This window comes from Fimicolochytrium jonesii, assembly GCF_025526975.1.
Source record: "Fimicolochytrium jonesii strain JEL569 chromosome Unknown EV422scaffold_27, whole genome shotgun sequence".
Taxonomy (NCBI): Eukaryota; Fungi; Chytridiomycota; class Chytridiomycetes; order Spizellomycetales; family Powellomycetaceae; genus Fimicolochytrium; species Fimicolochytrium jonesii.
This window is the reverse complement of record NW_026515694.1, coordinates 57,355-70,569: the sequence shown is the minus strand read 5'-3', so window position 1 is coordinate 70,569 and position 13,215 is coordinate 57,355. Positions and strand designations below refer to the sequence as shown.

At 53.7% G+C, this 13,215-nt stretch overlaps 4 protein-coding genes across 4 annotated transcripts; 2 read left to right on the top strand and 2 right to left on the bottom strand.

Moving 5' to 3' along the window:
- Nucleotides 1–245: 245 nt before the first annotated feature.
- Nucleotides 246–2,076, top strand: EV422DRAFT_540979 (ADP-ribosylglycohydrolase-domain-containing protein). The gene has a single exon (XM_053071172.1). It carries the CDS (start codon nt 617–619, stop codon nt 1,673–1,675), a length of 1,059 nt encoding a protein of 352 aa, XP_052922483.1. The 5' UTR covers nt 246–616; the 3' UTR covers nt 1,676–2,076.
- Nucleotides 2,077–2,845, bottom strand: EV422DRAFT_540978 (uncharacterized protein). The gene has a single exon (XM_053071171.1). The coding sequence runs from the start codon at nt 2,593–2,595 to the stop codon at nt 2,176–2,178; it is 420 nt and encodes a 139-aa protein (XP_052922482.1). The 5' UTR covers nt 2,596–2,845; the 3' UTR covers nt 2,077–2,175.
- A 1,416-nt stretch (nt 2,846–4,261) lies between these two features.
- On the top strand, nt 4,262–9,883 carry EV422DRAFT_540974 (P-loop containing nucleoside triphosphate hydrolase protein). Its single transcript, XM_053071170.1, has 10 exons — nt 4,262–4,798; nt 5,048–5,202; nt 5,274–5,519; nt 5,588–5,627; nt 5,708–6,264; nt 6,376–7,060; nt 7,136–7,582; nt 7,654–7,956; nt 8,027–8,114; nt 8,181–9,883. The coding sequence occupies exons 1-10, from the start codon at nt 4,634–4,636 to the stop codon at nt 9,563–9,565; spliced, it is 4,071 nt and encodes a 1,356-aa protein (XP_052922481.1). The 5' UTR covers nt 4,262–4,633; the 3' UTR covers nt 9,566–9,883.
- A 668-nt stretch (nt 9,884–10,551) lies between these two features.
- On the bottom strand, nt 10,552–12,908 carry EV422DRAFT_540968 (14-3-3 domain-containing protein). Its single transcript, XM_053071169.1, has 8 exons — nt 12,707–12,908; nt 12,454–12,540; nt 12,188–12,244; nt 11,974–11,993; nt 11,876–11,887; nt 11,512–11,786; nt 11,076–11,416; nt 10,552–11,006 (listed from the first exon to the last, which is right to left on the bottom strand). Exons 2-8 carry the CDS (start codon nt 12,464–12,466, stop codon nt 10,951–10,953), a joined length of 774 nt encoding a protein of 257 aa, XP_052922480.1. The 5' UTR covers nt 12,467–12,540; nt 12,707–12,908; the 3' UTR covers nt 10,552–10,950.
- Between the last annotated feature and the right edge of the window lie 307 nt (nt 12,909–13,215).

Genomic DNA, 13,215 nt, shown 5'->3' with positions numbered 1-13,215 from the left:
CGGCTGTTCATGAGGTCTATAAACAACCTGCTAGCTTATGGGACCTCATGTGTTGACTGCTCTATGGTTTGATGCACCGTGGGTGAAAAAACCATCGGCTTTAGTCCTGCACAGCTATAGTTCCGGGCAAGGCAGAAACTTCCTTTGCTTATGATACCGCCGGCAGGAACGACAGGAACTGACAGCATCTGATGGATGGGTGACTGTTCCACCACAAAACGGAGTTCACTTCTTTATGGCAGCAGGCCAGCAGCCCTTTACCGTCTAAGCGTCCTCAAAAGGACACTGGTATCAGGGCGCTCCCTCTACTCATTACCGATCAATCCGTAACGCAGGAGAGCACGTACAAACATATGACCGCCTCTCACTCGCAACGTAAAACGGCTCAAATGCCCCAAAGCCACGTCCTACGCGGCCGCATCAAAGGTCTCATTTTCGGCGCGGCGCTAGGTGACGCCGTGGGGCTCGCGGGCGAGTTCCTGACCAAGACGAATGCAAATACCTGTACGGTCCGGGACCGATCCAGTTCGGCCTCTCCCGCGACGGCGAGCCTTTCCTGCGTGACCACCACCGAAGCAAGTTTGCGGAGAACAGCTGGACGGACGATACGGATCAGATGATTGTTGTTTTGCAAAGCTTCCTCGGCACAACGACAAAGGATGCGCAACGGCCGCAGTTCGACACGCTCGATTTCGCACGGAGGCTTCGCAAGTGGACGCAGGAGGGGCTGCCCGAGCTCGGCAACCCGGCACATGGGATCGGGAAGACCATGACCCTCGTCATCGGGCAGGAGGACTTTTGCACTGATCCGCAAGGTGCGGCGTGGCGAGCATGGCATCGGGATACGGGCCGGGCGGCGGCAGCGAACGGGGCGGTGATGCGGTGTGCGGTTCTGGGATGTGTGGGGTTTCAGGATGAGGGTTCGGTTGCCAGGATGGCTATAGATTGCGCACTGTGTACGCATGCTGATCCACGATGCGTCCTGAGCTGCGTGGTGGTTTGTGTCCTTGTGGCGAGGATGCTGAGGGAGGAGGTGGGTGGGTCTCCGTCTGCGACGGTCACCCCGCTTGGTGAGGCTGTAAAGAGGGACTTATGGCTCATGGTGCATGGGAGGGATCAGCTGAAGACGGTCAATGTAGCGGCGCCAACGGTGGTTGCCGAATCGCCTTCCTCTCAGACGAATTCACCACCAGCGAGACGCCCGCGATTTCTCATCGACAAGAAAGCAAAAGAGCGTCTGTTCATGTTTGTCATGGGCGGATCAGACGACGACACCCTCGCCAAACCCCCCAACTATCTCGCTCGTTACGACCGACCTCCAGCAGCTTCATCCTCGCCCTCGTCCCCGACGACCATAGACGTCGGGACCCTTCCACGCGACGCGGCTGTGTCCGCTCTCATCCAGGACGTGTGCAAGGAATACGAGTTCCTCCTTCACGGTCCCACACCAATTCCGGAAGCTCAAATACGACAACAACCGGAACTCCGCCCCACCGCGCCGGCCCTGTCGCCTTGCAAGCCTACTTCCACACCTCGTCGACCGCAACAGAGGAGTTCAGAGCCTACACTAGCCAAGACACGGCACTCAGCGCGCTCAAACTGGACGATAGCAAGCATATGGGGTACACGTACAAGGCTCTCGGGGCCGGGTTGTACGTGTTTGGGAGGGATTTGACGCGGGTAACGCCCGCTCCTTCCCCACCTTCTCAATCAGTCGAGACTCCTTCATCAGTGTCCCACGTTGAGGCTCAGCAAGCTTTCCAACACCTCATTACGGGGTTGACGCTGGAAGGAGGAGACGCCGACACGAACGCAACGGTTGCGGGCGCCCTGTTGGGGTGTCGTGTGGGCTTTGAGGGGTTGCCGGGCGAGTGGGTGCAGGGGCTGAAGGATGCGGATATGCTGGAAAAGTTGGTTGATGACTTTTTGGAGAAGGTTGTTGGAGTGTAGGAGGATCCGAGGATGTTATTCCCTCCGCTCACATGTGACTTTGAAACATTTTGGCGATGCCTATTATGTATGTAGAGAGTACTCGAGGATCGATTCAATGTTCTCCAATTCACGCGAAAGACAACGCTTTCTGATTGACATTCTCTGGTCGTTCTCAACATGAGCCACTATATTGACTCTACCATACAGTCTACATAGTGAATTGCGAGTCTTACCGCATCCATCTCAATACAGGCCGCCGGTACAAGGACGATCAAAGCGGTCCTCCTCCTTCTCCGCCAAACAGTCCAGATAGAGGATCCACTGCTTCTCCCGCCATTCCCTAAGATCCAACCCTTCCTGTCCTGCGTCTAATGAGGTAGCATTCACGCTGAGGTACGACGTACTTCCGGCACATCCTTCTATCCAGCCATCCTTCCGCGGTCGCCACACTTTCGTCTTGCCGTCGGGCGCAGAGTGGACTTCTCCATTCTTGTGATGCGGTTGAGGGGAGACCCGTGCGATCGCGGCGGCTAGGTCGGTTCCGGGTTCCACATCCACCACCTCTCCTTTTCCCCGGAGAATGAAGCATCGTACACCGCAGGTACGGCAGAAGAGGAAGTTCAGCTTCCCGGAGAAACACGTATAGTTGCCCAGCTTCTCCATGGGATCCAATGGACTCAGAAGGACGAAATCATCAGGCGCACTCGCAAGCCGGATGTGAAAGAAGCCGGCTTTGTGGCATGAGCTACAATTGCACTTGTAGATGCGAATCTGCGAGGGTAGATGGAATACATAAACCCTGGTTTAGCACCTCGTGGACACCAAGTACGAAGTGGCCAGCTTCCTAGCATCGCCCCAGTCTCCAGCTCATGTGAGCCCGATTCCAGACCGCTTCGTTAAGCTTAACGAAGCGCCGTGCACCTGGGATATACGTACGGTATGGTCTTCCGGTGTGGTGTCGACTGACAGGACGCGCGGAGGAAGTTCTAGGAAGACGATGTAGCGAATTTCACCGCAGTGGCATGAGCCGTGGAAAGGGCGTTTCCCTTGAGCGGCTGCTGAGTTGGACGGCTTCTGTGCACCAGAGAGCTGGGATCCTTCTGAAGCCGACATTGTTATTTCTTGCGTTGAGTTGTTGTAGGGGAAGGAAGGGAAGGCGAGATGGGATCGATTGTCCTGAATATGGCAGTGCCGCTTTGCACGAACGCTAGCCGGTGGGGCTGCCAACGAAACCGCTCTGTGCTTTTTATGCGACCTTTTTTGGCCAGTGCCCAGTGACTTGCGTGTGGTTGCACAAGGACCGCCGGACACCATACCCTTGTGGAGAAGGTGGAGCAGCTTCTCAGCTTCTCACCCGTCGCGTCCTTCATCAAACTTCATCCCCCCCCACGGCTCCAAACGTGTGCGCGTACGACAGCACTGTGAGTCGTGACCGACGGCGTGCCAACAGAGAATTTATCACTGTGAATCCCATCGCATGGGCCTGGCATGGTGGTACTTCGGCTTCGTGTCGACAGCCAGCTGCCCACCAGGGGAATTTGTCATCTACGAGGGTCTCTATCGAACGACTGATGATGATGCACGGGACGGCGTCCTTCGGGAACTTGCCTTGCGCGTGAGTATACATGTACAGTATACGTACTGTAGTATGTGGTGTCGGGCGGCCAGGTCCGCGCACACTATTGAACAGCCCAGTCCACACAATCATTACATCTGCCTTCCTTTGATTAGTCGACGCATATGTCTTTCTGATCAGACCTAAATGATTACGTCCCCGGGGAACTGATCAGACGTCGAAGGTAAAAGAAGGCCGGACCCGACGGAGGTCCTGTCGTAGCGTCCTTCCACCATGTTCCGTACGGGTCAGTTGAGTATCCTGCATATGTACATCTTTTTCAGTCGGCCCTGTATAGCAGTCAACAGTAACGTACGCCCATGGGCCCATGTACAGTACAGTACATACAGTACTGTACTGATACAATGTTCGCCCATGGGCCTTCCATGGCCTTCCACCCTTCTGGGGTATCTTGTTGATGCCCTTGCCGACTCCTGTAAATCGAACGCCAGTTGTGCAAGTTGAAGATTGGGAGATCTTTTACGTCCACCCAGTCCCAGAATGCTGGGACCTGGCGCCTGCCCATCCAGCGCAAGCTTCCGAGTGCCGAAACTCCTGATGCGCACGACAAGCCTGGAATCAACGCGGCGTCAACCCGTCTTGTGGGAGGTACCGAGAGCCCGCAAACACCGCGGACCACTAAATTTAAAATGCGGTGTGGACCAGCCTTCGCAGTTCGAACGTCCATGGGAAAAAGTGTCCATGGCTGGAAGACTGTCAAAACATATATCGCTTCAGGATGCTGAAGGATGATGCAACCTTCAAAGAACTGTATGTACACTTGGTGAAGGACGGAGAACGGACGACGGAAGGGCCTGAAGTCCGGACATAGACTCCGCAGCTGCCTGTTCTCCATTCCAACTGGTCCAGGCGCATTTGTCTTTCTGGCCGGGCCCCATATAAGAAGGCAGCCCATTGTGCTTTCCTCCCCTCTCCTTTTTTCAGCCAAACTGCTCGCCGGCCAACTTCGCTGCTTCACCTGCTGCTTCAGCCGAACGTTGTCCAGCGTCTGGTGATATACGCGAAGAGTGGTCTGTAATCGCCAACCGAGTTGTCACCTCCGGAAGGAAAGACCCTAGCTCCGCCATGTCGTCGAGAGGGGAGACTGAACAGCTCAACGAGCAACCAACCTACTCCGTCGTCGACCACTCGCACAAGGATGTCATACACCGTCCGTTCTTCTCCTATATCACGTTTTCGTGGATAACCCCACTTCTGAAGAAAGGAAGTCGCGCACCATTGCAGGAGGAGGTGAGTTTACGGGAGTGCGGGGCCTTCGCTAGGCATAACGACCTGCGGGGGAGAGATCAGATGCCCGATCATGGAAGAGTGCCATGCTCAGGGGGGTTTGCTCGCTGGGTTTCCCCTCTCGTCTCTTTGCCCCCATGGACTCTGTGCACGGGTTACTGGCCTCAGGTGGACGTAGCTTGCAGCCTCTGAACAGGATAGCTTATGCTTGAAATCCCCACCCATTATCGCTCACCTTCTCTTTCCATGCAGGACCTTCCGGATTTGTCAGAAAAGGACTCCGCCCATCAGACTGCAAAGCCAGTCTTGGAAGACTTTTGGGCACAATACAAGACATACAAGAGCACTGAGGGTTCTCACGCTCCGAGCTTCACCTCGGCCCTTGTGCGACACTTCTTGTTCAGATAGTGAGTACAGATGCAACTCGACATCCATCTTCTCCATCATCATGACCTAACATTACCCCACAACCTTTCAGCATCGTATCGCTCGTCCTCGCCGGAATCGCCGTAGCAAGCGCCATCATCCAGCCGCTGCTAATCTCCGATGTCGTCAATCTACTCGATCCTACGGCCGACCACTCGAGTCCCATCATCAAGACTGTATGGGGCTATGGGCTACTTTACTTTGCCTTGTCGGTTGGAACAGCCTTTGCTGCCTACAATAAGGAAGCTATGTATTTGGACTTCAACGTGGAGCTTCGCGCGATCGTCATTGGAGCGGTGTGAGTGGTTTGTTCTCGCGATTGCGTATTCTGAGACTTGGGTTGGGGACTAAACCATTTCTCATCAGTTATTCTAAGGCTCTGAAGCTGTCGGCAAAGTCCCAACAGGTGAGTCATCAAATGAGGCCTTCGTGCCGTCCGCAAGACGCCGCATTCGTCATTTGGCTCACTCCCGTCCTGATACCTAGGAGTACGGTCCCGGAACTGTTAACAGCCTAATCAGTACCGACGTTCTCATGATCAGCAAATTTCCGAAAATGTTAGCCGCATCCATCACCTGCGTGGCACAGATTGTCCTTGCGCTCTATCTACTCGCCCGGTTACTCGGAGTGACGACGATCCTCACAGCAGGCTTGTTTGTCCTACTGACAGTGCTCACCCTCCAATTCATCCGCGAATTTGTCAAATGTCAAGGACAATATATGAAGCATCTGGACAAGCGCACAAAACTCCTCAGAGAACTGATTTACGGAATGAAGAGTCTGAAACTCGAAGCGGCGGAGAAGCACGAGGCCGCACGAATCGAAGAGCCGCGGAATGAGCAGTTGAAACTGCTGAAGACGATGACGATGTGGTTCCTTGGAGTGATATTCGCTATCATCATCCAACAAGACTTCCTTCCGTACGTCACGATCATAGGATACACCCAATTCGGTGGTTCTATCAACGCCAGCACGGTGTTTCCCATCCTTGGGCTAATCGCCGCGCTAGGGGAACCCTCGGGTATGCTGGGAGGTGCCGTCATGTGAGTAGTACCTGACCAAGTTATGTGAGACGGATCGCTTAGATCCATTTTTCTTGGGTTCGCCTTCCACTCACTGTCTGTCACTCTCTCGTAATGAATTGCCTTCAACAGGGGCACACTGCAAGCCTTCCCTTCACTCAAGCGAGTTTCAAAGTTTCTTCTTGCCGAGGAGATCCTCCCTCATGACGTTCCGGAAAGGCTCGCTCTTGATGCCAAAACCGCTGACCTTCCCGCGATTACTATCGACCGCGCCAGCTTCTCCTGGGAAACCACCCCTGATGCCAAGGACCTTAAGGAAACGTCCAAAGGATCAACCAAAGCAAACAAAGCGGGAGGAAAGAAGGGTGCTGACAAGAAGGGCGCCGAGATGCAAGAACGGGAGAAGGAGACCACATCGGTCAACACCGTCGTTGTAGAGGCGGAGCAGGAGGCCAAAGGCGAGACAGCTGGCAGTGACAAGCCGAAGGAAGCCTTCAAATTATCTGACATCACGCTCGAGATCCCACGTGGGGCGCTGGTTGCTATCGTGGGACCTGTAGGCAGCGGGAAATCATCGTTGCTCTCTGCGATGGTTGGGTCCATGCGCAAGGTGGGCTCCGGGTCTGCGACGCTCGTCGGTTCGATCGGTTATTGCGCGCAGGACCCCTGGGTAGTATCGGGCACTTTGGAAGAGAACATTCGAGGGTTCTCCGCCGATTTGAGCCACGCCGACGTCTCCAAAGCGGTCGAAGCCGCTTGTTTGACTCGCGACATAGAGGCCTTTCCACATGGACTCGGAACCCGGGTCGGCGAGAAGGTATGGTTCCCTTCCATCCAAAAATAAATTGTGCGGATTTACAAAGTTGGGCTTATTCTCATCCAAAAATTCCAGGGCATATCTCTGTCAGGCGGGCAGAAAGCGCGAACGCAGCTATGCCGCGCCATTGCGTCGAACGCCGACATATTCTTGCTCGACGACCCACTTGCGGCGCTGGACGCTCAAGTCGGGAAAACCATCTTCGACAAAACGATCCTTGGTTCCATGAAAGGCAAAACAGTCGTGCTCGTGACACATCAGCTGCATTTGATATCAAAGGCTGATATGGTTGTCGTCCTCAACGGTGGTAAGGTGGCTGAGTCGGGTACCTTCACCGAGTTGATGAACTTGCCAGAAGGTGTGCTGGCGAACATGATGAAGAACTACGCGGTCGAGGGAAGGGAAGATGAAGTCGTGCAAGACGAACCGGATAAGGAAAAGGACGGTGGGGACCTGGAAGAGATTGAACAGGCCTTGAAGAAGTTTGAGGAGCAGAAACTGATTGCCGAAGACAGGCAGCAGGTAAGAGCATTTGGCGAGGGGCAATCATCTACGGGTTCGGACGGGCTTTAACACGCTCTTTTTTCCTTCAGGGCATTGTTTCCGGCGCCGTGATTTGGCGCTATTTCAAGAATGGCGGCCTCCTTCTCGCCCTGTTCCCGTTACTATGGCTTCCCTTCGCCGTGTTCTTGGCGGCGTTTGGCAACATTATCATGGTCATCTGGTCCGACAACTCGTGGGGCTGGTCGGATTCTCAGTACTTCCAACTGTACTGGATCGTCGGAACTGTCAAACTGGCTTCTAATCTGATGAGTGTTACGTGCTGGTATGTTTTGAACTACCGCGCCTCGAAGGCATATCATCACAATGCCTTGACGGCGTTAGTGCGCGCTCCGGTAAGTGCTCCATCACCTGCTTTGCTCGTTGCAGGATTTTGGTGTAATGCTAACGCTGAATCGAAAACAGTTGGGATGGTTCGATGGTCAACCGGCGGGAAGGATCATCAATCGCATGACGGTCGACGTCTTGCAAATGGACCTGACCCTCTCACAAGGTATGAGCTTAAGTGTTGATTAGTACATCGATCATGGTCTGACTGGCTTAACACTTGCGTTATCAGATCTTGTGAATTTGTTTGACTGCGGTATTATGTTTTTCTCGGCGGTCGTCATGGTTGCGTATGGAACGCCATACATCCTGATCGCTTTCGCCATCCTGTCGATACCTTCCGTCTGGGCTTTCCGCTTTTTTCAAGGGTCGTACCGCGAACTCAAGCGTCTCTCCTCCATTCTCAAGTCCCCACTCTCCGCGCATTGTTCCGAGACGTTTTACGGTATACCATCGATCAAGGCGTATCGTTGGGAAGCGAGCTTCGTCGCCCGACAGGAACACACCACCGACCTCGCGAGCAAAGCGCTGCTACTGATGGACTCGGCGAAGCTGTGGATCAGTCTGCGGATGGCGCTGTTCACTTCGATCATTGTGCTGACTGGATTGATTCTCGCCGAAGTTGGGGTGGTGGAAGGAAGCGCGGCGGGCCTGATGTTGGTGGGGTTGATCAACCTGGCCTCTCTGTTAAACATTGTGTTGTTGATGATATCCATGACGGAGGCCTCATTCAACGCTGTCGAGCGGATGGACTACTACGCAGGCAAATTACCTATGGAAAGGCAGGTCGGCACGGTGAAAGTCTCCGACGCATGGCCGCAATCTGGAGCCATCGACATCAAGGATCTCGAGATCCGCTACGATTCGACGGCGGCGCCTGTGTTGCAGGACCTGTCTGTCTCCATCCGCGCCGGCGAAAAGGTGGCCGTTTGCGGGAGGAGCGGGGCCGGCAAATCGACGCTTATGCTCGCCCTGTTCCGCATTGTCGAGGCCTACAAAGGCTCCATCCACGTTGACGGTCAAGACATCTCCGAGCTCGATCTAGACACCCTTCGCGAACGTCTGCAGATCATTCCGCAAGAGCCGATCCTCTTCTCAGGCACCTTCCGTTCCAACATCGATCGTAGGGGCAAGCGCACCGATCAGGAGATTTGGAAGGCGTTGGAGATGGCGGGTATGAAGGAGTACATCTCCGGCCTGCCCAGTCAGCTCGACGCGGAAGTCACCGAGGGCGGCGCAAATCTGTCTTCTGGACAAAGACAGTTAATCGTGCTCTCGAAAGCCATCCTATCAAACGCCAAGATCATCATCATGGACGAGGCCACAGCGAGCGTCGACCACGAAGCCGACGAGCGGATTCAGGAAATGGTTTCGTCCCATTTCAAGCATTGCACGGTAGTCAGCATCGCACATCGTCTGAACACAATCGCTGGTTTCGACAAGGTGCTTGTCTTGAAAGACGGTCGTTTCGTCGAGTTTGATACCCCGCACGTCCTGTTGGCCAACCCGGAGTCGTTGTTTGCGGATCTGGTCGAGGCAACGGGGCAGGCCAACGCTGCGTTGATTCGTGACATTGCTGCCCGGCATGAGGCTGAGAAGAATGTCACCGAGGTGTAGACTTCCTCACCGCGGCCCCCACACCAGGTCTATGTACCTGAGCTCGTTTTTGCGCACCTTCCGCGCATAGCAAGAAAGACCCTATTCGAACCACGACTTTGCGTCCATGTGCCTTCGATATCCAGCGTAGCGTCTATGTAATTCGTTCATCTCCTTGGAACTCTTGTCCCCTTGTCTGACGCTGAACTCTCTACCAACATTGGACTTTTGTCGTTTTTTTGTACCATAATCGAAGAGATCGAGTGAACATCCTAGTTCAGCCTCGATCAAGTCTGACGGCGTAGTAATGTGATACACTAAGACAAAAGAACCCTCTGGCTACCTATTTAAGGAGCTCCGTTCTTACAGATTGGTGTCCGTCAGGTTGGAAGCTGTCTGCAAGACTACGCGGCAGCGTCCCAACCCCGCGATATGAAAAGGACCAAAATCGTGGTCTAGCTCTCACCGCCGGGCGACATTCGTCTAGGCTCAAGACCTCCTGTTACCACATCCCTTTTGTACCATCCTCTGTATATTGTATATGAACGAGGAGCCTCGGAGGGATCACAAAAGAAAATATACCAACACTTCCGGAACCCTGTCAAATTCATCCCGCTGTCACTTCCCCAACTGACAGCATTTGTTCCCCACCTATACTCTTTGGAAACATGTTCGGGGCGGCACAGCGTCCCTTCCTGACCGAAGAGAGCAATGATGGGTATGTAGCGACCCCCCAATCAGCGGTGACCGGGTTCATGGATGGGTCTGGGTCAAATGCACCCTAGGGACCTACCGTCGTTCCCACGTGGCTTCGATGCAGCTTCTGCGGTACGGACGACGGACCTTCAGGTGACGGCGCGACAACCAGTGAAAGCCCGTGAAACGAAACGAGGCGATCAATGCCGCGCCTGGCCTGGTTCGTCCTCCTAAGCTTTGCAAGGTAGAGATCGAGGGTGCCAATGCCGCATCACACACGCTCCCATAAAAAAGTAACTCTGGACCAGACGCTCTCACAAACGCATACGATTAGCACGGTTCAAGGGCAAACAAATTACACACATGAAGTAGAAAGAAGCACGAGGTGATATTTGCAGTCCGAGGATAGGGGTAAAAAATCAAAACCTAATAAAGTCATGACGTTCAACGACAACGAAAAACAATTGTCTCCCCTGCTCCCCGGATCAACGTTCCCCCCAGATCCTTCCGCTCGGTGGTTTGATGGTCCGTTGGTCTTCCCAGGGCCTCCCAATGTTCATTGCATCTGCACCCAACTCCGGGTCGATTCTCCGCTACATATATAAAACTTGAAATAACATTGAGCATCTTTTCGTGGAAGGAAAGATGTGGATGTTCAATGAGTCCTGGATTCAATGCGTCAGCCGTGCGCCGATTTAGCACATACCAAATCATTTCGCTTCCTCGGTCTCCTCAACCTTTGTCTCCTCGCCCTTCTCGCCCTCAGCTAAATCGAAAGGAAATCCAAGTCAGCGACATATACCGACTTGGGTGAAAGGTCGACGTCATTGCTTACCATCTTGCAAGTCGGAAGTCCACAATGTCAAGTTGTCCCTCAACAATTGCATGATGAGCGTAGAGTCCTTGTACGACTCTTCGCTCAGAGTGTCCAATTCAGCGATAGCGTCATCGAAGGCTTGCTTGGCGAGGTGGCAAGCACGGTCCGGAGAGTTCAGGATCTCGTAGTAGAAAACGGAGAAGTTGAGCGCAAGACCCAGGCGGATGGGGTGAGTAGGGGCCAACTCGGTCTGTGCGACGTCGGTGGCGGACTTGTAGGCGTCGTGGGCGTGCGACGCGGCCTCCTTCCGCTTCTCCCCTTGGGCGAACTCGGCGAGGTATCGGTGGTAGTCTCCCTTCCTGTATGTCCGAATGACGGATGAATAGGTTAGAATATGCGACGGTCAAAACGGCGATAGACGTGCCCGCTCCAGTTATGGCAAAGCTCGACTTACATCTTGTAGTAGAACACCTTGGACTCGCCAGCCTCGGCGGCGGGGATGAGGTGGTCGTCGAGGACATTCAGGATATCGGTGCAGACGTCACCCAACTCTCCCTCGATTTTAATGCGGTAGTCCTTGATCTTCTTCACTTGTCCCTCGTTGCCCTTGCTCTCCTCCTTTTGCTCAATGGAGGAAACGATCCTCCACGAAGCACGGCGGGCACCAATAACGTTCTTGTAAGCGACGGACAAGAGATTCCTCTCCTCAACGGTAAGTTCGACACCGAGCTGCTCACGCGAAGATGGAGTAGTTTCCATCAGCGATGTCCAAGACCCTCCACGAACTCATACAGCGTAAAGTGCCGTAAATTCCTTACCTTTGCGACCTCCTGCAGTTTCGAAATTCGTTGTGGATAAAGGAAAGTATAAGTTGTTGTTACAAGCCCCCTGCGGTTGACAAATTCCGGATGCTTGCCTTCATGAAAGAGACCATCTCTGCGAAAAAGGAAGATCGAAAGGAAAGTACGTATGAGTGCCAGATCTTGTGGAAATAGCATGAAGGTACCCAAACTATTTGCTCATTGTGAAACCGCCCACACGAGGTAATACCCTCTCACTCCCCGCAGAACCGAGTTTGAGACTACCCCATCTGCTTTCCTCCGAGTGTAAAAGGCCAGAGCAGTACTCACCGTCGTATCGCTCAGCTTGCTCAGCAAGCTTGGCCATGTAGACCTGGTCCTCACGTGCTAAGAAACGGTAGGATGAAGAACGTACAGTTAGCCAGACGAACGAAGAAATCGCGCCTGAAGGCGTACGGTCTTCCCAGAGCTGAAAACCCCAGCCGCATCATCTTGCCTCAAGGGCAGTAGAACTGCGATGCAGCTGGTTTTCCCACGCATCGTGCATAGTCAACGCGTCGTCTCGAGTCCAGGCCTAGGGTAGTATTGCCTCTTACCTCTCTCAGCCATTGTTATGGGGTAGTGTCGGGGGTGTAGTTGGTTATGAATTCGATTTGGTTTGTCCAAGCGTTGTGTAGATGGGACTGCGATGAGCGAACACGAAGAAAGACAAAAGGTGGGTGTGAGAATCGAGATGGAAGAGGGTTTGAAAGTTGGATCGGGCAAATGGAGCGGAGAGACGACACAACACCGATAGGATATAGACCTCTGCTTGAGCTTCCAAGCAAGAATAGCCACCGCAATACATACCTGCGAGATGTGCGCCTTGCGGATCGATGGGGGACTTTGCGAAGCGGGGCGGCCAGTGTTGTTCTCTTCTGTTCTTTTTTGCAGATGCGCTTGCTTGTGCGTGCTGCTGCTGCTGCTGCTCATCCTGGCGTATGTAAACCCAGCCACCTTAATCAAAAGCCGCCTGTTTCAGCTCCCTTTTGATGAGAGACCCTTATCACTTCTGCGCGCATCGAACGCGGCTGACGTCTAATCAAATTTGAGGACGAGCCGGGGTCACTTGAGCGGATGGCGGTTCTAGAAGGCGCAAAAATAATTATACGCGCTGTTGGGACGCGCATGATTGGTCAACTCGCCCATAAAGAGTCGGTCCTCATTGCTGTTGTGGTCTTTCAGCTTGGGATGACGTGGCATAGAGAGAGAAAGCGACACCGTGTTTATCAGCAGTGTTGAAACTCGAGGTGTACATATATACGAGAGCGTGGAATTCGCGGGCCTAATGCCGTCCTTTTTATTGTGAAAGATACGTG